General features: G+C 48.6%; 2 protein-coding genes across 9 annotated transcripts in view; both read left to right on the top strand.

Moving 5' to 3' along the window:
• The window catches only part of EHBP1 (EH domain binding protein 1), a 346,734-nt gene extending 338,837 nt beyond the window's left edge, over window positions 1-7,897 (top strand). For all 7 annotated transcript variants that reach the window (XM_060309152.2, XM_030877350.2, XM_060309154.2 and 4 more), the window contains 3 exons: window positions 115-188; window positions 6,480-6,594; window positions 6,812-7,897. In XM_060309152.2, coding sequence (XP_060165135.1) covers window positions 115-188; window positions 6,480-6,594; window positions 6,812-6,902 — 280 coding nt within the window. In that variant the 3' untranslated portion in view covers window positions 6,903-7,897. The remainder of the gene's footprint in view (window positions 1-114; window positions 189-6,479; window positions 6,595-6,811) is intronic.
• A 3,198-nt stretch (window positions 7,898-11,095) lies between these two features.
• Window positions 11,096-19,132, top strand: OTX1 (orthodenticle homeobox 1). 2 transcript variants are annotated; one of them, XM_030877359.2, is made up of 5 exons: window positions 11,096-11,495; window positions 12,608-12,676; window positions 14,233-14,439; window positions 15,432-15,583; window positions 16,869-19,132. In XM_030877359.2, the coding sequence occupies exons 3-5, from the start codon at window positions 14,343-14,345 to the stop codon at window positions 17,685-17,687; spliced, it is 1,068 nt and encodes a 355-aa protein (XP_030733219.1). In that variant the 5' UTR covers window positions 11,096-11,495; window positions 12,608-12,676; window positions 14,233-14,342; the 3' UTR covers window positions 17,688-19,132. The 2 variants fall into 2 exon arrangements, with proteins under 2 accessions (XP_030733219.1, XP_030733218.1); XM_030877358.2 differs by lacking the exon at window positions 11,096-11,495 and adding an exon at window positions 12,154-12,244.
• Window positions 19,133-23,283: the final 4,151 nt, after the last annotated feature.

The following is a 23,283-nucleotide window of genomic DNA, read 5'->3' as shown; positions in this document are numbered from 1 at the left end:
AAGTTAAAGAGAACAGTCAGTTATGAGTCCTAAAATCAATGTAACCTAAAGGTTCTTTTAAGTGTTTAATGATTTAGTAATTAGCATATTGATGAACTTTTGCAACTTGCCTAGGGAAAAAGAACATGATTTAGAACGACGATATGAGCTGCTGAATCGGGAATTGCGGGCAATGCTAGCCATTGAAGGTAAGAGATGCCATGGCCGAATGAGGTGTTTGAGGTGTCAGTTGTCAAAGAGATTTAAAGAGTGTAATACACTTCTGGTCTCACTAGGTGTGGTCTGACTAAGGACCTACAGGAATTGCAAATAAATGCCTTAGAGTCAGAAACCAATAGTCATGTAAAACCTAAGGACCCTAATTCAGATCATCGTTATGCTTGCTATTAAACATAAAATTGTCTTATCTTTTGTCTGTAAGCTTAAATGTCCATTAAATGGAAAATATAACTAGTTAAATGATTTCATTTTACTATGTGCAAGTTAAAGAGGTTTGAGAAAGATCTATCATTTTGATTTTTCACATTCATACTCTAAATTTTACCTTAATATTTAATTGATGTCAACACAAATATGTAACTGTCCAGTCTGCTATAGTTCTTAAGATTCCAGCTCCTATTAAGTGAATAATCAGGCAAAGATTCCGGCATATGAGATAAATGCAACACTTTCACACTTTATATAAAGCTTTTAAATGAATTACATATATAGTAATCCTAAGCATGGTTCATAATATCAATAAACATCAGCTAGCTTAACTATGGCATTTACTATATATGCTTATTTTTTTAAAATTCTTACTATTTTAGAATGCTGTTCTCCTTATACCTCTTAGTTGAAAATGTCTTATAGTTCAAAGATGTCCACTTAAAAGCTAATCCTTTGGGCTCTGTAAAATGGACCTTTTGTCTAATCAATGCAAATTGATTTTCCTATTCTGTATTGACCTCTTAACACATGCATTGACTGTCCATTGTAATTTCTTTCTTCACCTGATAAGGTACCTGATCCATAAGAAGTCAATTCTAATTAGTTCAGAAACTGGGAATTTAAGTTTGTAAGAGAAATTCAAATGAAACCATATGTTTTAAAATATTTTAATTAAAATTGTTAGTAAATAAAATACATGCTGTTTATCTAAATAGTATCTTATACATTTATAGAAGTGTTATTCTTACTTTTATATTCCTAATATTTGATAAATATGACTAACAACATTTGTATGTCCTAATTTATAAATTAGATTTACTTTATTTAAAAGGTTTTCAGATAGCTAATTTCCTTCAAGTGGCTATCAAATTATATCACTAATAATGACTATAAAATTTGTCAAAATTATTTAAGAAGTTCTGTGAAACTTGCCACTGAATAAAATGCACAAATATACTAAATGGTATTTTTCCTCTTGCTATAATTTTTGTAGTCATGGTATAGTCTTAAAAGAGATTGGAAAGCTAAATAGTCATTTGAAAAGTAGGTATAGCAAATACTATTTATATGGTATATATATATATATGTGTGTGTATAATATAAAATGTGTTTGTATATAATATGTATAACTCATTATACAATTTATTCTTTATAGATTAATTATATATTATGCTCAATACAGAGTATTACAATGTTTAAAAATTTACTTTCTCATGTATAGTAAGTTAAATCAACCCTAAGATACAGCTTGATACAATACAGTTGACTTTTAAGGCAGATATTGCTTCTATCCCAAAACCAGTATTATTACCAAATAGTACCATCTTTAAAGGAGGGCCATAATACATATAAAACATCCCAGTTTCATTGGCCATCCTATCCCTATATAATAGACCTACAGTCTTAAATAATCTAACATTTTTCTGCCTGCTCCCCTTGTACACATGGAAGAGCAGTAGAAAGTAATATTTTTGAAGAAGAGAAAAAAAATTAATGTTTTTCTTTTCATACACCTTTAATACAATTGTTAATTTTTTGTGGTTTTGTTCTGTTTTATTTTTTAATTAATACTATTGTCCCATGTGTGATTGTGCCTTAAATCTCTCAGCCAGTTTCTGTTGCTGGTTGAGGGGCAAAAGAGACTTGAGGAAAGAAGCAGCCTGTTGAATACAAATAAAGACACTTTCTCAGAGAGAGGCCTGTCCCATTAGCCTGGGCAATATGTGGCCTGAGCTGTCCTAGAGTGATACTGAGCATCGTGATCATCAGTTCTTTGAAGACAGTATCCTCTGAGCCAGCCCTTAGAATGGACACACATTCAGTAGTCTTTCAGAGTGTTAAAACACCACAGAAAAACACATGAACAGGCAACACTAATTGGTTTTGTTTTGCTTTCCTTTGTTTTAAAGTCCCTTCCTCTTTTCTTTCCCATCTCTTCTACTTAGTAGCCATAAGATGGTTTTCATAATAAATAAACTAAAATATTTTTGAATAATCTACTACTGAAACCATTAACTAGGAGAAAAGCACAGAATATTAATAGTCATAGTCCAGTGAAAGAAGTATTAACAGCTTGGTTTGAGAGCAAAATAATAATAATAACATTCAATATATCCATTCTTCTGAGAATCCATAATCACTTTGGCCTTTTTTTTTTCCCTGAGGTGTTTTCATTGCAGGAGTTTCACTCTACTGAGCTAAGTTGTAGGATCCCTTAAGCTAACAAGCATCTTTCAGATACTTTTCCTATAGTTTTTCTGTTCCAGATTATTTAATGCCCCCTCAGGAAAGATAAATTCATTTCTGCACACATTGGGGTGGGCTTTTGGAAAGTGGTGTGTTCATTTTCTGCACAAGAAATGGATCTTCTCTAGGATTTTGTACATCTTGATTTATTCTTGGCTTAGAGTTTGAAGTGGGTGCTCTTCTAAAGGGATTTATGCATAGGTTCACTATTTTTGTAGTTATGGCTTATATGATAAGCTTTTTATATTTAAAATCAATATGTAATCCTGTGGAGGAGCTTATCCCCTAAAACCCCATTTGTAAATCTATTTTAGCTTTGTTACACAGCACAGCCACAGTCTTCCATAGATTGATTAGGTACAGCGGTAGAATCCTATCAAATGGCCTGCTCTGATGATGATGCAAACTCTTTCAGGATTGCTAGTTGACTGGAACTAAAGATAAGACTTGACTGCAATCCCCCAATGTGCTCTTTACAAAACTAGTGTTAATTTTCATCAAAGTGCCAGGCTTATTTATAGTGGCAAGGTTGAAGGTTTACTACAAGAACTTTAGGTCCTTTCTATTAAAGTGTTTATAGGTATTTCTTTTGCCTTTTTTCCAAGGTAATTATCAACTTCAGCAAATAAACTGAATCAGGGAATGAATAATTGGCCCTATATATAAAAAAAGAGTTTTTTAGATTAACAAAACAGCTCAGTGCAGATAGACATAAACAGAATCTCTTTATTTTAACACTTTGGCTCAAATGCAGCATCAAAACTTAATCCTATTTGTTGTGAGAGGATATGGCTTTTGTAGCAAAAGTACACTGGAATCTTTAAATTAATCAAAACCCACATTGTAGTCTGTCCAAGGCAAAGTCATTGCATCTAGCTAGCTGTTATAGGTGAGTAATCCTTTCTTAAAATGTATAACAAGTAACATATAAACTTACATTCAGGCTTTTAAAACATGACATTACATCTAGGTGAAGCTATTTAAAGAGGAATTTTTTAATTTTTAAATGTAGACCTTTGAACATACAAATGTGAATCTTGATCAATTTTAAAGGTGTTATCAAATTTTTTTAAATCATCAAAATAGTTTACTTAATTTCCCAAATTAGCATTCAAATATGTGTGTGAATGTGTATAAATTTACTCCTGTGAGAAAGCAAATCCAAAGTAAAAGTAGTTTTGCTAGTGTAAAATCTACTCACTGCGCATAGCTATTTTCTCCACAATTTGACTAATTATTTGTAGATAGATATTAATGTAGTGATGACACATTTAATATAAAAAAACCTATAAATTTATGCTGAAACAGTTAAAATTCTAATGTCAGTTAAATTTGTAAGATGATGAAAATTACCTAAATATTCATAATTTAAAAATGTTTTTGTTACAGTTATGTGAAATGTCAGCATTGAGCTAGGAAAAGGTTAAGATTTTTTAAATTATTCAATACTTAATGGATTAAAAATATAAAATTGTTTCCTCTCTTATCCATATTGTTAAAACCTTATTTTTTAAAAAGTTAAAGAAATATTGATATTTCTAATTATTAATTAAAACCTTAAAAGTGACTGGTCAAATACAGGGAAGGAATAATTTACTCAAGAAGATTATGTGTCATTAAAATTTATTTTTTCTTTAAAAAAATTTTGTAATTTTAAACTTAATTATATTTTTTAAGTTTACAGTGGAGAAATTTTATTTCCCAATAGTAAAGCTCTTATCAAAATGTTTTGGAAGTAAAGAATTATAAATTAAGCTTATAATCAGAATGATTTCTTGAGGTTGGAAATGGAAAAATCCATATTCATCAAAATTGGTAATCTTAATAATTATAAAATTTAGTTACAAATCTTTTACAAATTTAGCAGGTTTTTCTCTGAGTTAATATTTCTAGAACTACAGTTACCTGAAATTAGACTAGATGACCTTTAAGATCTTTCCAACCTGGAGAGTCTATTAATTTATCTGCTGTGTAGAATGAAACTGATTAAGAACAAGAACCAGATTAGAAAATTGTCCAGCATTCCTGACCTCAGTTGCATTTAAATCCAAGGAATAAAATTGTGATAGATATGGCTTTTCTCCAGTTTTGCTGTTTCATTATTATTTTTTAAATTCTTACATTAAGAAAAAAACTTTCCATAGCAATAGTTTCTTTATTCCTCTCTATGCAATAGAATACTTCACTTCTTTTTAAATAAGAATGTAATGTGACCAATTATTTAATGTACTTATTTGTGATGTTTTGTATCGAATGTGGGTAATATATGGCATGTTTAATATATATGTGTGTATGTATTCGAGCTTGTAATGAAAGGAATAGTGATAAAATAGAATAAATTATTCTAGCTTTTTGCTGCTATTCTAACCTTTATTGCATGATGATGCATCTAATTTTTAATTTGTAAATACAAGATAGAATTCCCTCTAGCTCCATTTGGTTTCATAAAGCTGCTGAGCAGTTTGCTGTCTTGAATAAATTTTGCTTTGGAGGGGGTCGGGGGGATTTGAACCAGCACATTCTTGTGTGGTTTGTGAAGATTCACATGGTAACCAGCGGTGTGCATTGTTGGGTTTATCTGAATAAGCACCAGCCATGTGAGTTTTAACATGATTGCCCAGGGCAATGGAGAGAGAAGAGAGAAACCAGAAAGGATTGCACTCCTCTCTGTTTTTTGGAAAGTGCATTTGCTGGGGGAGGGGGCTACATGAGTCAGTGGCCAGGGTATTTTTTTTTTTTAAGCTGGTGTCCTGTTTCCCTCTAGGTCCTCATTTGTTCGGCTATCTGCCTCATCATCTACTTCTTCTTTTCATTGTTTACCTTCCTAATGAGGGAGGCGGGGTAGACTGGGGGTTGATTGACAGCTACAAGCCCTTACAGTCTGGCCAGAGAGCAGTTGGCTTTGGTTTCAAAAGTGCTTTAAATGTTCGATTTGGTCCTGTTTTTATTAAACGAAACTGCTGCTCATCTTAAGGAAATTATCAGACCAGCAATGATTAGGAAATATATTATTGGGGCCTAAAACCGTCAAAAAACTGCCCCTTCCCATGGAAGGAGCACTGCCCATCGGATTTTCCAACCGGGGTTTCAAAAAGAAGTATGTAATTTTTCCTTTGCAAAAGTGCTTTGATTTGAAACCACCCAGCAAACCTCTCCAAAAGAAAACTGGCTGTGATGCGATCGAGAGCTGCAGTGTAATGTTGCAGAGCAAATTTATTTTTTACTTCAAAGAAAAATGCTAATTAGCCGATTCACTACTTTTAAAGTTATTGTGAAGCATATGGCGCCCAGTGTGAGATACATCCAACTGCTAAAATAGAGCGAAGAGGAAATTAGCGAAGAATGGGCTGTATGGGGTGAGCATGGGGGTGGGGGAGGAGGATAGGTTCTCAGGCAGATTCTCTAGCCTTTTCAGGGTGATTTTATTGCCCATCTCTGCTTCCCGCCTCCTCATTCACCCACATTCCCCCCTCACCGCTCGGGCCGACCTCTTCTGGGCCTCCAGCTCTCCCTCCCCCACTTTGGCTGACATCAGGTGCGCACCTCCGCTGGCCACCGGCGCACACCTGGTCTCTTGCAGGTTCCAGCCCAGCCCGTAGCCGTCTCCATCTACGGAAAATACTTAGAAAGTAGGGTTTTAGGGGCGAAATCCTCATCACGACGGCCAAACTCTCCGTGAAACACTAGCTAGTGGCTCTGTAATATGGTTTGCAGAGAAATAAAAGGGAACTGGAAAAGGCGGGAAGGGGAGGGCCGGGTGGGGTGGGAGACCGGGTGGGTAAGGAGCCTCCCGTCCCCTGCAGACTGGCAGAAGACCGAGGCCCAGAAGCGACGCGAGCAGCTCCTGCTGGATGAGCTGGTGGCCCTAGTGGACAAGCGCGACGCGCTCGTCAGGGACCTGGACGCGCAGGAGAAGCAGTAAGTGGGCGGTGGGGTCGGGGTCGAGGCTCTGCCGCCTGCTGAGGGGCCGAGAAGTTTTCGGAAAGTTCAGTCCAGAGGTCCCGGGTGGGCCGGGGCAGCCTCCCGCTGGCCCCGCGAACCCCGTTCCCTCTGGGGCTCGGAATGCGGGGCGAGAGGAGAGTGCCGCTCTGCGCTCCAAGAAGAAAAATAATTTGGTTTCCTGTTTGACTTCCAGGGCCGAAGAAGAAGACGAGCATTTGGAGCGAACTCTGGAGCAAAACAAAGGCAAGATGGCCAAGAAAGAAGAGAAATGTGTTCTGCAATAGAAGCCAGACCAGAATCTTGACCAACATTTTATTAGCCTTGGGTCCCCAGACCAGAAAAAGTCATTCTCGTTGTTGATTTAAAACTTTTAACATTTTGTTTGGCTGGATTGTACTTCTTTACCACTACCACCACCTCTTTTCCTCCCTTTTTTCCAGACAGTGTACAGAACTCCGAAATAGCTTTGTTTAAGGATTGTGTGTGTGTGAGTTAATCATTTCCTTGAAATCATGTAAAATAGATTGCACAGACATCTTGTGAGTGATTGGTATTAGGAGTGTTCAAGAAACTGTTCAAAGAAGAAAGAAAAGAAAACTCTTCCCTCATTATTTTCCCTCATTTTTTGATGGAGAAAAATTTTAAAACATTTTTGTTGTTGTTGTTATTGTTAATAGCATAATGAGGGGTGGGAGGGGGCTTAAGAGGGAGGGATAAGGAAAATGTCATGAATGATTTTTTTCCAGTCCTGCCATATGTAACACTGAGTCTGTTACCTAAATTTTATAGTTAGATCATCTTCAATTTACTTATTAAACTGTGTTCTATTTACCAGTGGGATTTTCTGCAGTTGTTTTGCGTTTCACTATGAAGATAATAGGGTACTTCTCCTCTGCTTTCTTCGGAGGATGGCCCTTTAACGTAGCCTGAAACAAGTCCTGTGATTTGAAGTGAGCTGTAAGGATGGGACTAATTGACATGCATCACTTTACAAAGACAGTCTTATCATTTGAGAATGCGCCATCTTTTTCTCTGGATAATTATTTATTACATCTAGCTTGGTTCCTGCATTTTGTTGGGTCTCAAAATTGGCTCAAGAATGGTGTTAATATTTATTCTGTATTGATAAAAGTCTGTCTTGCCATTATGAGTAAATCCCCCAATTAATATTTTCTTCTCTAGCATAGCACTGTCATTTTTTTGTGAAAATGGTTATCTGTTTATTTATTACAATACTGAGTCATATATAAATTTTCAATAAAAGCAGAAACTTTCTTACCTTAAACACTGCTGGTACTTCTTTGCAATGAAAACTTGAGAAGTTTTTGTATTCATAAGACTTTTCATGTGGAAAAATGGTCCTCTTGAATGCAGGGCAGGATACTGGTCTGTATTTGGAGCTGAATAAGTTTACACCACCCCAGAGGGGCCCTGCTGACACACGAATGCGAATTGAAAAGCAATTAGTCATATTTTCTTAAGCAGTGTAAACTATCATCTTTTAGAGGGTCCTCTCTTAACGATTTGAGATTTGTGATTCCACAGCACTGAAAAAAATGTAATTTTCCATTGTTATAATTTTGCACTCATATGAGGAAGAACTATGACTTCTGATAACCGGCAAGACTGTAGATGCCGAAGTGAAAGGAAGAGGGTTATTGTTGGAGGGGAGGAGGAGGGTAAGTGTGTGCAGGTGTGTGTGTATGAGATGAGGGAAAGGGAACTTTCAACCAGAAGTTCTAAGCTACAGAAAAAACTGGCGATTTTATGGTAGTTTCCATCACTCCTCTACAGAGGTGTCTTGAAACAAAGAAAGCTCGTTCAACAAGTCTGGAGACAGAGAAAACAGTCCACTAGCATTTATACGTTAGCCTAGATCATACATACATATATACACGTATACATATATGTACATATACAGACAAATATTTATACCAATACACACACAAATTCCTTTCGAAAACTATGCAGCCGCCAGTCTTTCAAAATGATAAAACCTTCCTACGGTAGAATTTCTTCACGACAAGGATTTTAAGAAGTTATTGAAAAGTTATCAGAACTAAATGAAATCGGGTATTTGCCGTCTTTATTAGAGCAGGAGAGCAGAGGGAGCAACCGCTTCCTGGGGGGAAGCTCTCAGAACCCGGCCCTAACCCCAGGGAAACCGGCAGACGAAAACCATCAGCCCGGAGCAGCCTGGGGCTTGGGTGACCGGCGTCACCCACTCCATTTACGCAGGATTCGGATTCGGGGAACCTTCCCTCTCGCGGAGCCTCGCAGAGAGGCGGCTCCCCCAAGCCGCTCGCGACCTGCCAAGTGACAATCCTTCGCTAGCCCCAGATTTGTTGCCCGTCTCCCTGCCCCTCCTGCCTCAGTCCCGAGCCTCGCGGGGTTTCCATTGGGCTGCTCTGTGGCGCCCGCACGCCCCGCAGCGGCGGCGGAGCGCGGCCCCCGGGGACCATCGGGGTCAGGCCCGCGGCGAGGGCGCCGCATCCCGATTTCGTCGCGTGGTGCCCAGAGGCTGCCTCCCGGGCGCAGGCGCGAGCCCAGCACGCCTAGAGGCCGGCAATCCGAAAGCCCGCGCGGCGGCAAAAGAAGCTGTGGGCCCGGGGGTCGCCGAGGAGGAGGAGGAGGAGGAGGAGGAGTGTTGGCAGCGGGCTGGCTTGGGCACAGCCCGCGGGCCAGTGCAGAACTTCCGCCCCTGGCCAGGATCCCAAGGCCCCGGAGCCAAACCCCTCCCCCGTCCCAAGTGTCCTCCAGAGTCTGGCCCGGCCTCGAGGTCACCTGGATGCTAAAGCCAGGGCCCAGCTCCCACGCCCCCTCCCCGGCCCGGGGCCCTCGAGCTGAGTCCACAGGCCCTCCCCGGGCGAGGCCCCCTCTTCCCCTCCCCGAGCTGCGGCCGTTGCTGGAACGGTCGAGGCTTCTGGCCCAGCGTCTCCCACCTGGATATTTGCCTAGCGACGGCCGCCTCAGTCCTTTACGCCACATACAAGAAACTTTCATCTCAGTCTCCCCCGTCTCCACTCTCCTCCCTCTCCCCTCTTCTCTCTTTTTCTTCTCTTAATCCCGGGGTTTTATGGGTTGAGCATTAAAGAAATTCGCCTGCAATTTGGGATTAGATAAATACTCTCATTAGGGGGGAAAAAATCGTGCTACTTGATACCTCCCAACTTCCCCGAGACCGCGGCAGCATCTGGAACCGAGAGCGCCCGGCTCCCGCTTGGCGGGCCCTGGGGACCGCCTGAGCACATTCCAGCGCGCACTGCCGCCCCACCTCGCCGCGCCGGACCTCGGCCCAGCGCCGCAGCTGCAGGCCAAACGGGGCCGGGAGGAGGCGGGAGTGCGAGAGTTTGCGGGACTGGGACAGGGCACGCACCCAGGCCTGGGAGGGCTAACCCAGGCACACAGCGCACAGGCCCCGGCCGGGGTAGCGCCGGGCTACGGACGCAGTGCCGCCGAAGCTCACCCCAGGGCGCCGGCATACTCTTCCCCCTCACACTAGTGCGCTCCAGCCCGCGCCTTTCCCCAGAACCGAAAGCGGGGGTGTATTTCGTTTTTTTCCTTAAATCTCTGCACATTTCGGGGACTCGGAGTCCTGGGCCTCGCGGACTATTCCCTGCGGGGGCCTGCGCGAGCCAAAGGTGTGTCCCCGCTCGGGTCAGCGCTGCGCTCTGCGCAGTTTCTTTTCCTGTTAAGTCTTTTTCTTGTTCATGTTTTTACTTTTCTCCCGTTCTTTTATTGTTTTCTCTCTCTCTTTCTCTCCCTTTTGTGAATGGGCCGCGGTGTCTTTGTTCTGGAGAGAAGCGCCCGTGTCGCCGACTTTTGTGAACCAGAGAAGGATCTTGTAAAACCTTTTCTCCTTCATACTTCCCCACTCCCACCCCTCCTCTTTTGCCCCTTTGATTAGATGTTCCCTCATCGTCAAAAAAAAAATGTAATTTCGTTAGCCTGGCGGCCACTTTCTTTGAACATTAGCTCGCTTTCAGCTCCAACTTCAATTAGAAGGAGTTGATTTTGAGAGATCAACAAAAGGACCGACCAAAGCCTTATTAAAGGTCCTAAGAAGATCTCCCGGGTTCTTTGAGAAGCAGTTAAGGAAACAGTGTGCCCTCCATCATATTCTGTTACCGTATTTTATTCGGACTCCAAAGGAAAGTGTCGCTTGGGGGAGGGGGAAGCACTTTGAAGAGCGGCGGCCGCGGCCCCTTTTCACTCAGCGGGCTCCCCCTTCCTTCTCCTCCACCTCCTCGCCCCGCGCCTGGTCCGCTCTCGGTGCCCGACCTTGCGGCCCCGCAGCGCCCGCGCTCCCCACCGCGAAGCGCCCGGTGGCTCCTTGACTCGCCCTCACACTTACTCCTGTTCAAACTTTTCACTCCGCCTGTTGAGGTGGAGGGGAGGGGGGATTAGGAAGAAGCGGTAGGAATTCCTCGAAAGGGAGTAAAGTGCCTAATATTCAGGAGGAGGTGCCATTTAAAAGAATTGCCTTACTCAGTGTTGGGGCGAAAACACTTTTCTTTTTGCGCTTTGACAAGTCCATCCAGGTAGACGTGTTTGAGAAGTTTGTTCGATTGGGAAATGGGCTTCGCCAGTACGAACGATCCGGGGAGATCGCTTCAAGGAGGCTCCTGCGGCATGTGGGAAAGAAATTGAGGGCAGGGGTCTGTGGCCACGTTTTCCACCAAATTGTCCCTTGTAAAAGGAGAACGGGAAGGAGACAGTGTGAAAGAGAAAGTTTCCTATCCAAACCTTTCGATTCAGAAGTAGAGTGTGTGTGTAAGGGAGAGGGGACTCTGCGCTCCAACATTTCAAAAGAAGCGTTTAGGATTTGCAAACACCTTTCGTGGGGACTGGGAACACCAGGAGACGCCGAAGAGCAGGTAAGTGGCCGTGCCTCCCCTGCGGGTGCTGCTCGCAGGCGCGGGAGTCCTGAGGCGCCGAGGCGGGATCTGCGCACTGGGAGCTGCTCCCGCGCTCGGCAAAGTAGCCTGTGCCAGCACGAGCCGCCCGCGGCGTCCCTCTGCGGATGGTGGCGCGGTGGATGAAGACACTGGGGCCCGCGGCGCCGGGAGAGGGGCCGGGGGCCCGCTCCCCTCCAGCCCGCGGCTCCCGGGTCCTCGCGCCCACCGGGCCGCCGAGCTGGGTGGCGCGTGAGAGAGCGAGAACCGGTTCTCCAGCACCTCGCCTCCTTCTGCCACTCCCTCCAGGGCGCCAAAAGGGCGAGAGAAGGGCGGGGAGCCCCGGGGCGGCCTCGGGACCGGCGTCCCCCTCCACGGCCTGGGCTCCCGCGCTGCGCTCGTCTTCCTCGCGTCGCTCTGCGCCGCGTTTGCCGCCAGTCGAGCCCCGGAGTTAGCGCGCGACCGGGGCGGGGCGGGCGGGCGGGCGGTGAGGGCGGGGTGCAGGGGGCGGGGGAGGGCGGGGGCGCGCGGAGGTAACCCCCGGCTCGTGCTGCCATTGCCCGGCTCCCTGTCACTCAGCCCGCGCGGGGCCAGGGATTGGCAGCCTAGCCCGGTTACGCACTCACCTCGCGTTCACATACCCGGGGAGGGCATTAGAAAGGTGATCAATCTTCATCAGGCTACATTTCCAATCACCTAAACAACCCGGCCAGACAAGCCACTCCGACAAGGTAAATCGCTTGATTTATTTAGTTTCCGAAGTGCCTCTGCGGGGCTTCCCCAGCCCCCACCGCCTCCACGCTGCACGGAGTGCCACGGCAACCTCGAGCCACCTCCCAGCTCTGCCCCTCTCACCCCCACCCTCCTCCTTGCGGCCCCTCGGCGCGGTCCTGGGCGAGGCAGTGTCTCGGGAGCGTGTAGGGCTTTGCAAACAAAGTGTGTGTATGAAATAAAGTGAAACCTGGAGGGACACGCACAAAGCCACTGGAAAGAAAGAGAAAGGGAGGAGGGAAGTTGGGGAAAGAAAGAAATCCGGGGGTCCTAGACCAACCGCCCAACCCGGCGGGTAATTCCTGTGCTGCTCTGTTTTGCAGGTTGGCTGCCCGGAAGGTCCGTGTGAGGGTGCGAGGTAGATGGTGAGCGGCCCCGGCAGCTGAGGGCAGGTAAGGAGAAAGCCGGGAGCCGCCCGGGACTCTGGGAATGCGTCGGTTGTTCTTGCCTCCCCGTCCTCAAACGGGTCCCCGCTTCCCAGGTCCCCGGCACGTGGGCGGGGCTGGGAGGCGACCTGGCTCCCCTCTTGCTGCGCTGAGGACCCCGGAGCTCTGCTGCGGCCCCGCGCCCCTCCCCCGCCTCCTCCGAAGTAACCGAGCTGAAGTGCTAAGTTTGAAGAAAGTCTGAAAACTCACGCAGCAGCCTAGATGAGTCGCCGCGGCTGATTCCCATTCTCCTTCGGCCCCAGAGCCCAGGCTCTTTCCCTTCTGTCGCCTTCCCTGCAAACTAGGTTCTCCCGGCCCAGGTCCCATGGGGACGGGAGCGGGAGGCTTCTTTAGCTCTTAACTTCTTTCTTTCCCTAAACTCTCTAGCCCGGGTCCCAGGTCTGCTTTGAGTTCCTTGAAGCGGGGTAAAGCGACAGGTCCTCTGGGGTCTCAGTCCCACACCCCCAGCGCCACTTCCTGACCCCTGATTGTAGCGCCTCAGTTTGGGGGCAGCTGGGGAAGCCAGGCGTCGACCTTCCAGCCCGGGTCAGAGCGAGCTACGCCCCAGAGGCCTAGTTCTCTAGTCTCGATCGGGTCCTGCGGCCGCGGGTTCAGCTAGTAGGATAGGCGGGGAGCGCACCGGACCTGCTGCACTCAGGCCTCCCAAATCCGCCAGACACTTGGGGCGCTGGGCAGGTCACCTTTTAACCCCGGCCGGGACCCCATTGTCCGCAGCCAGGACCGGCTTGCGTTGACGAAAAACGGCCTGCGGCTGTGGCGAGGCGCCGGTGACCTCGGGCGGCGTCTTAGAACCGCCACCTGTACAGTGACCCTTTCTGGTCGCCTCTGCGGGACCTGGCCTTGCAACTGTGGTCGAGGTGTGGGTGGGATTCCGGGTAAGCAGTCTTTCAGCGGCTGGGCACAGAGAAGTCAACTGGAAGGGCGGCTGTAGGCTCTAGGGCCGGGACCCAGCCGAGGAGACTTTGGCAGGTCGCACTCTCCCAAGTGGGCAATGCGTCCTGGAGAGGCTCAGGTGCCGCTAGCCCTCCGCAGTGCCTCACCTGGGCTCTCCGGAGTCTACCTGTGCGTCCCACTTTCAAAGACGTTTGAAACAACGCCTCATGCTCTGGATCTCCTGCCACCTGGGGGCCGAGCAAATGTTTTCTTGTGCGATGTGAGGCCCGTTCCCACCCGACCAGAATTTTGCCTAGTCTTAGCCGACTCTGCGGTTCAGGCTCTGACCTCCCAAGCTTGGCCCTGATTTTAACCTCTCCTCACTCCTAGTGTCGCCCTATGAGTGTCTGGCCTATTCCAAGCCCGAAAAGAGGAGATCATGATCCAACTATTTTACTTTTCAAAGAAGCTGTGGTCTTTGGGCTAAGGCCTTATAGAGCCGAGTTGACCGCCCTGTACAGTTCCATAACCGGCGTCCCCTCCCCATCCTGTGACTCCTTGCCTCGGACAAGACCAGGAAGCCGTGATGGCTGGGAGTGACGGTTTCCGTGTGTCTCGTGTCTCCATAGGCCGGGCCCCCAGACGCAACAGAGCTTGAAGGACTGCGCAGTGGGAGCCCCGCACTGCGCCCGGCCCCGGCCCCCTGGATCCTTCGGGGCGCCTCCACCCAGCTGTTAGCATGATGTCTTACCTCAAACAACCCCCATACGGCATGAACGGGCTGGGCCTAGCCGGGCCGGCTATGGACCTCCTACACCCCTCCGTGGGCTATCCGGGTGAGCACCGGCCCCCGCCCCCGGCCCCTGCAAATCTTGGGGATCCCCAGCCTCCCGGGTTTAAGCACAAACTTTGTCGTGGATCGGCCCAGGGAACCGGTTGCCTAGTCTGCTTACGGTGCAGGACACGCTGCAGGCTCGCAGGGCAGAATCGCGGGTCGGTGAGGATGGCCGGGGCGGCGAAAATGTGAGACGTGAGCCCTCCTTGCCTGGCCACATGGGCACCTTGTCTCCCGTTGTGCTCCCACTGCCAGCACAGGGCGCATTTACCCACGGATTCGATTTCTCATGGGTGGTGTGTGTGCGTGCGTGTGTGTGTGTGTGTGTGTGTGAGAGAGAGAGAGAGAGAGAGAGAGAGAGAGAGAGAGAGGGAGAGAGAAAGGATCTATGCCTTTCCCCCCAACATTGAATGAGGAATATGGACACTTGCTAGGCTCTGAGAGGAACGGCCGAGCTTGCCTTATGCAAAGCGACTGGCTGAGCTGAGGAGGGGGGATTCTCCCTCCCTAATTAAACTGTCCTCTAGACGGGTGGCCTGCACCAACTTTTGCACTGTTGATGTGGACAACTTGAGCAGAATCCTGGCTGTCTTTTCTAGGTTCCACTTCTTCACCCCCATTTTTTCCCTCGGAAAGTGTTTTCCAGGACGTGTTTCTGCACACCCCTTCCCCACCTTCCAGCCAGGGAGAGTGTTGGGAGGGGGGCAGTGAAGGAAGAAAGATTGTATAACTTCTCTTCCTTTCTTAACCTCTGAGAGGCAGGGAAGGGGGCAGTCCTGGAGTACCGGAGACACTGGCTCCCAGTCGCTCACACATGCAGTTTCTCCCACCTGTGGCTGTCAGGCTCGGCCTCTCTGGGGAGTTGTTTTTGCTCGGAGCTCGGCTTTCTTTTGCAACGGCCTGGTTCAGAGCCTGCCTGGGGCCGGTCCGCGTCCTCTAGCGCGAGTCCGCGTGGCCACCACTGACCCGACGCGCCCCCGCGTTTCCCCTCAGCCACCCCGCGGAAGCAGCGACGGGAGCGCACCACCTTTACGCGCTCTCAGCTGGACGTGCTCGAGGCACTCTTCGCCAAGACTCGCTACCCTGACATCTTCATGCGCGAGGAGGTGGCGCTGAAGATCAACCTGCCAGAGTCCAGAGTCCAGGTGCGCGCGCTCGCGGGACTTCAGGGTCGGGGGTGGGGTGCTGGGGCTGGTTGGAGAGGGCCTGGGAATGGGGGTCTGGTGTCGGGGCGGGCTTACAGGCTGGGTAGCCCCTCTCAGACTCCCCCTAGCGCTGGGCCGGGCCTGGCAGAGGGGCCAAAGTTAGAGGAGCTAGCTTAGAGCCCTGGATTCCGCCATTGGCCCCGGGGCGCCTTTGCTATCCAAAGTGCTTTTTAGGATTGCCGGAGGACAAGCGAGGCTCCCGAAGGTAACGTGCCCTGAGAGCCCGACACTTGCCCCTGCCTCTTTGGCCGCCCCAGGACTTGGCAGTTTCCTTCCGGGTCCTGAATTCTTCCTCCGCCCTTGCCTTGTATCCCGGGGATCCTGGAAATAGAAGAGTGGGGCTTGGCCAGAGCCTGGTGCCCTGTCTGGGAGTGCGCCCCACGGGTGGCGCCAGTTTGATTAGACATTTCCTTTGCCCGGAGAGGATGCCGAACGCAAAACCTGGCTACCAGCTTTGCTGTTTCTGTTTTTGCGATGAAAGGGACCCGAAAATACTGTTCGGATTATAACTCAGAACTCTCCTCAAAGGCCTTTTATCTTGCCTTTTTCCCCCCAGAGGCTCGAGAGAACAGGAATGCCATGTCTTGTACCGGGGCCTTCCAGGAGGACTGAGAACTTTATGACTGTCCTATTTGGTTCCCCACTTGGAGCCAAGAAGTCCAACGAAATTCTGCCCAGGCTTCCTTCCCTAGTCCCCCGAGTACTGCCTCTGTTCAGCCTCCTGGCCTTGCTCCTGCTCCCATCCAAATTCTCGCCCTGCCCAGCACCTGACCTGCAGGGGCGGAGGGGCTCCGGCCTCAAACTCGGGGACTGTCCCCCACTCCGCGGCCTGCTCTGTGCCTCTCCGCAGTTTACTGAGCTCTATTCATAGAAGACAGGGCCTCCAAACATACATAGGTCTGTTGGGAAGCAGCCAACAGCATCAGTTTAGAGATGGCTGAACTTCTGGCTGGACAGACACAAATGTTCCGCCCTCCGGCAGAGTTGCGCTGGGGGTGGGGGGAGTGCACATCCCTACTTTGCCAGAGGAGGGTCTTTGAGCAGAAGGATGGGGGAGGGTGGAGGAGCAGGGAATGCAAGGTCTGGCCAGGTCGGAGATAGGGAGGGGAGGAGGCGTCGATAGGAGAGGGATGCGGATCCTAGGCCGGGTGTTGGTCCAAGGGGCGGGGGAGTGGCAAGTTCTACTCTCCCCCTGACACACTCTCCCCCACCCGGCCCGCTGCAGGTCTGGTTCAAGAATCGCCGTGCCAAATGCCGCCAGCAGCAGCAGAGCGGGAGCGGGACCAAGAGCCGCCCAGCCAAGAAGAAGTCCTCCCCGGTGCGGGAGAGCTCGGGCTCCGAAAGCAGCGGCCAGTTCACGCCGCCTGCTGTGTCCAGTTCCGCCTCGTCCTCCAGCTCCGCATCGAGCGCTTCGGCCAACCCGGCGGCTGCAGCGGCTGCAGGCCTGGGCGGGAACCCGGCGGTGGCAGTCCCGTCGTCGTTGAGTACGCCGGCTGCCTCGTCCATCTGGAGTCCGGCTTCCATCTCGCCCGGCTCAGCGCCCGCTTCCGTGTCGGTGCCCGAGCCTTTGGCCGCGCCTAGCAACGCATCGTGTATGCAGCGCTCGGTAGCCGCAGGCGCCGCCTCTGCCGCAGCCTCCTATCCCATGTCCTACGGCCAGGGCGGCAGCTATGGCCAGGGCTACCCCGCGCCCTCCTCTTCCTACTTTGGCGGCGTGGACTGCAGCTCATATCTAGCGCCCATGCACTCGCACCACCACCCGCACCAGCTCAGCCCTATGGCACCCTCCTCCATGGCTAGCCACCATCACCACCATCCCCACGCGCACCACCCGTTGAGCCAGTCCTCAGGCCACCACCACCACCATCACCACCACCATCACCAGGGCTATGGCGGCTCGGGGCTCGCCTTCAACTCTGCCGACTGCTTGGATTACAAGGAGCCTGGCGCCGCCGCCGCTTCCTCTGCTTGGAAACTCAACTTCAACTCGCCTGACTGTCTGGACTATAAGGACCAAGCCTCATGGAGGTTTCAGGTCTTGTGAGCCCAGGAGTGGGAGGAAGAGAAGAAGAAACGCAACTACCTGCGCCCTCCGTGGTCCCCGTCCAGTTGTTGCTGCTGCTGCTGCTGCACTGCCCGCCTTTGCCTCGGCTTTTCCAGACCTGAAATTTCATGCTCCCAAAAGATGCCCATTGCTGCACTGCCGCCCTCATCTTTATGCCACTTGCTTGGGGGATGTGCAAACCCTGCCCACCCCTTGGAAGAGGGGACCGGTGCTTCGGCTTGGCCCACAAGTTCTATATGGGAGAGCTGTGTGCTCCCCTCCTCAACCCCTAACGAACTCCTAAGTCACCATCTTCTAGTCTTTCTGGACAGTTATTATGCGCTTGCAGCCTTCGGAGGCTCTTCGCTCTGACTTGCTGTTTGAGCCCTACACTTTAATTTATTCTTTCTGGACACTGGAGTCACTAACTGGCATGTGTCTGCCTGTTGGAGTGCACCCATACTCTACTCCAAATCAAAACAACCACTAAGCGTTTCTCGCGTGCAGACTGCCGCCCCTTCAGCTGCCCTAAGCCCCGCTCCCCGCCTGCAGACCAGAGCTTCCCGGCGTTTCCTCCTCCCCAGCCGGATGCGCTGGGACGAGGCCCGGAGGGAGGAGCGCACCCATAGCCTCTCGCGCACAGCCCCGCCCTGCGTAGAACTGGCTCAGTCTTCCGCTTCGGCGGGAATGCTGTATATAGTCAGGTCCGTTCCAGGGACCACTTAAACTTTTTAGTTGCTGTTGGTTGAACTGAGCATATCTCGTCTTAGAGTCCAAGAAATAGAACTTTAAGATATATACAGCATATATATATACACATATATATATAACAAAAGCAAAAAATATTTTCCCTCTGTCCCCTTTCCTCTCTTCCTCAAACGATGGCGCTTTTACTTTTTCAGTTGTTGCAAAGCTTCCCTGCCCTCTCACACCTTCTCCCTCTGTGTATTTATTAAAGAGAATCGTTTCGTTTCAGGAAGCTGCGCGCGGAGGATCGGGAGGGTCTGGGAGTGTGAAGGCAAGAGCCAAGTCAGGGTACAGGGGAGGGGGCTAGTCTGGGCCGGGGCGCAGGACTGAGCCCTTCACCAGGTCTAAGCACAGGGTCGCAGTTCCAGTTAAGAGATCAAAACCAAAAGAAAACAAAAAATAAAAATAAAAATACAGCATTATGGAAAAACAAACAAACCCAGGCCCCAAACCCCGGTTCCAATTCCTCTGTCGGCTTCTCTCTCTTTAAACAACCCTGTTTTGTCTAGTGAGTTTTTAGTGCACCTTCATTCTCCGAAATCTGCGGAGGACCCACGCCTGTATATCAGTTTTGGCTTTGGCCTTTTCGTCCAGTAGGTGGGAAAGTAATTTGTAAATTTGATTTGTCCGATGTGAAGATCGCAAATTACTTGTTGAAATGTAAGGCAGTCCCCTTCCGCCCCCTTTATCTACATTATTTCCCGAAAATAAATGCAAATTAATGAACGGCTTGTCAGTGTTGCTCTTCTGCTTCCAGCCCAGGTCCCGGTCTTGGGTGGGTGGAGGGGACTAAAAAGAGGAACCCCCCCGTGTTAATAACCCGCGTGTTAATAACCTGTGTGAAGCTGGAGGCCAAAAAAATGCTCTCCTAGGGAGGGTCCCCCCTCCCGGTCAGCCCGGCCTCTTCCCCCAGGCGTTTTGACCCCGTATCCCCTCTCGCCATCCAGGACAGAGACAGGTGTCAGGACTCAATTCCCGAAGCAATTCCTTTCTCTTCAGAGGCAGGAGCCTGGCACTGATTTCTTCACCCTAATTGCCTGCACCAGAAAGAAGAGGGGGAGGGGAAGAGGGTCGGGAGGCGGGAAAGGATAGGTCTGTAATGCTCTCAGAGCTGAGCCAAAAAGGAAAAGAAAACAAAACGACAAAAAACCGATCCGTGTCTTGCATGTTGGCAGCAGACGACCTTCCTTTCTGCTGAGCTGTCCCCGGTGGCTTCACGGAGGCCGGGGGAATCCGAGTCATCCCTTCCACGTGCTAAGATGTCCCTTTAAACCCTCAGACCCTGCCAGAAGTAGCCAAAATATCTTTGTTCGTATTGCTAAGTTTCTTTAAAACGCAAACACAAAATCTAGAAAAGTCGATAGGGACGCGTTTCACTTTGGCAGGGGAAGACGACTCCTGGCTCACACAAGGGGGTTCGGAAGGACGGTTCCACCTTCCCCTGAGGAAGACAGAGGTAGGGGTGGGGATGGGGTGAGATGATCCTCCAGAAGACCCAGAGTCCATACTCTGGTCTGAAACCTCCTGGGTGTAAGGCCCAGAAGCTGCTCAACTTGTCCATGGGCGGGAAGGAAATAAGGAAACAACGAAAAGTTTCCTGCGAAGTGACCGACACACCCTATTCTTTTCATTCCGTGTAAGACTTGAGAACACAACGTGAGGCCGGGTTTGGAGAATGACCCCCTCCTCCAGGGTCCCGCGCCGAGCTAGGTCTCAGTGCTGCAAGCCCCGACTGGAGGGAAGCCCTCTCGGCCGCGTTTTCCCTCCGGACTCAGTAGGCCCGTCTCGGACTCCGTAGGCCCGTCTCGGACTCCATAGGCCCACGCCTTCCCACCCAACAAGCCCAATATCCCCGACTACTTAAAGGCCCGAGGAGGGCGCAGCCACTGCCCCTCCCAGCCTGGCCCCGCGGCGCTACCGGTGGAGGGCGACCCAGCGCGCCGGTTCGGTGTGCGCCGGGGCCCCTGGAATGCGGGGCCCACACGTGCCAGGGAGTCCCGGCCGGCGCAAAGAGGCTTCCAGCTCGCGCGGCACAAGCCTGGGCACCGGGGCTTCAGGGCCTACCGGGCGCTCTCCTCAGCCGACCCTGCCTGGCCTTCCCCAGGGCCGCCCTGGTTCACGCAGCCGCCGCCACGGCTGCTCGAGGTTCTGGGCAGCCTCCCGCCACAGCTCCCTGAAGCGGGTTCTGTGCGGCCCAGCGGTTCTCTTGGCTACGCGGTGGAATGAAACCACGAGATTCGGCTCTGCACCCGCTCGGACAACCGTGTGCCCTCCGGAGCAAGGTACTCAACCCCCTGGGGCTCAATTACGTCGCATTTGTTATTTGGCCCAACTCTGTCGGGGTTGTTCCAGAACCTCACACTTTGGGCCGAGGCTGCGGGCACTTAGGTGAGACGCATCCCCGTGGCCTGGCCCCTCGGCGGCTTCCAGAAGCTTCGGTGCCCACGTACTCAGACAGACGGGGACCAGCGGCCGGGCGCACGGAGGCCCGGCGGGAGTTCCCGCCCGGGGGACTAGGCCTCGAGAAGAGGCACGTGCTTCTTCCAGGGCCTCCCAGCCTGTGCTGAGGCCCCGCGGCGCTGAGTGGAAACCGGGAGCGGGAAGGCCCTGGGACAACTCAGGCTGCCGGGACGCGGGAGCTCGGGGGAGCGGGGAAGGTGCGTGGCCGTGGCGGGGGCGGCCGGAAGTGGCCGGACTGGGTGGGGGCGCCCAAGCGGCGCCGAGTGCAGGCGGCGGCGGCGGGAGCGCGGCAGGTCCTTCCGGGCCACCTGTTACAGGCAGGTTCTCTGAGAACCGCCCTCAGCTCGCCATTCTTCTGAGGGAAGAGGTTTGTTTGGGTTTTGGTGTTAGAGACACAATGGAAGCAACTAGAATTGAAGCAATTTAAGGAGATTAAGCAACTTCAGAACACTTAGCAACGTTAAGACGTCAACAGTTTTGTTCCTTTTAGTGCTCAACGAAATCTTCATGTTTTCTACTCATGGCTTGTGTTCTCTGCTCAGACTCTGGGGGCAAAAAAGCCTACCTTACAGTGAACTTATGTGAGGTTCTTTAGGGCTAAAGGATAGGTCGTGTTTGTGTTTTTTAAATAATTTTTTAAAATTCTTAAAACCATCTCAGGAGCACCGCATTAATTTGCTGAAGCTCTGAAAAGATTCAGTGAAGTAACGTCGTTTGTTGTAGAGCTTTTCAGTATTTTACGGTTAGTAGCTACTGAGGGCATATGGAAACATTTCTCAACGTTGTAAATGTTTTTTTTTTTTGGAAAAATATTCTTAAATTTAAAAATTCTATGGGGTATTAAACGTGAGAGGAAAAACAGGTAAAAAGGCACCGAGTGTCAGCAAATTCATGCCGGATTCAGAGACCAGAAAACCGAGAGGTTTCAATTTTTGTGTCAAAAGAAAATTACCAGTTTTTTCATATATTTTGTTCAAAATAGTTTCACAGATAAATTGTGAATTTTCTTTCAGTTGTGAAAATGATAAATTCATGACTTTGGCAGAATAAATGAATGTTATTGATGTCATTAGGCAATGACAGGCACTAAAGTTTTCTTTAGAGATACAGAAATAAAATGTATCTGATATATTAAATGTAGTTAATATATACATTATTGGTAAAGAAAATCTGTATCATTACTATTCAAGACCAAAAAAAAAAAAAACACCACTTGGCTTCTGTTGCAGAATTAATTTAAGAACAGCATCAAGATATCTTTATAAAATTCCTTAATTGAAAACCTAACAAGTTCTCAAAGAGTTATTCTATATTTTCCATACTGTCTCTCCCTTCCCCCATTGTCTAAAATGAGAATGAAAAAAGCTCATTAGCTCATTAATTTTAACTAAGGAATATTTATATTCAACAATACTTATAGGAAAAACCACCAACTAAAAAACAATACTGAGTAATAACAATGCATTGCTTATTTGACAAGGAGAAAACATCTCCATTATCTTTAAGAAAGAATCTGTTTAATTAAATGTGTGAGTGTCTGGAATATACTTATTTGAAGAAGAGGGTTTTTTTGGGGGGGAGGGGCTGTGTTTAATTGATGGAGCCTGATAAAGCAGTTATGCTTCTTAATCATCTTGTTGGTATTTATTGATATCTGAAAAAAGAATTGGATTTTTTTGGTGGGAGAGGGGAACATGCCATTTTGACCTAGTGATTCTTTAATCATGCTTTTAAAATGAGTTGGATTTTACTTAGAACACTTTAGGTGAAGTCTTCCAGAAGTTTTTAAAAATCAAAAATATTTCCAAAAAACCTTCAGTTATTTAGGTGAAATGGCAGTTACATAAAATAGTCAAAGTTGAAACTGCTTTTAAATATATCCAGTTTTTTCTTAGGGAAAAAAATAAAGCAAAGAAATGTATGGTGTGCTCACAACTAAAATCCATCTCCTAATTTTGAAACTATACATTCTTATTTCTAGGACTATTACTTCAAAGATAGGGATATGCTTAAAAATATTTTGGAGTACTTTCTAATCAAATAGTACTTAGGCTCAATTAAATGCCGACCTATCAAAATTTAAACATTGAAAATCTATTGTGTTTCTAAAAATTGTACCTCTCCTACCCGCTTTGAATAATTTACTTGGTGGCTAATGAAATAAAAGACACAAAGTTCCATTCCATTCCAAGTGTCATAAGTACTTTGTTTTTCAAAGGTTAATCTTTATTGAACATCTTATAAAAACTATTTTAGGAAATTTAGAAATTCTTGTAAAGTGGATTGTAAAATTAGGATTTAAGGAACTTGAGTCACAATTTTTTCAGGATTGAAGTAGAATATAAATAAATCATAACTAATTTTGACATTTGGGGTAAAGTTAATTAAA

This window comes from Globicephala melas, chromosome 12, assembly GCF_963455315.2.
Source record: "Globicephala melas chromosome 12, mGloMel1.2, whole genome shotgun sequence".
Lineage (NCBI taxonomy): Eukaryota > Metazoa > Chordata > Mammalia > Artiodactyla > Delphinidae > Globicephala > Globicephala melas.
The sequence above is the reverse complement of the archived record's forward strand: the minus strand, read 5'-3'. Positions and strand labels throughout refer to the sequence as shown.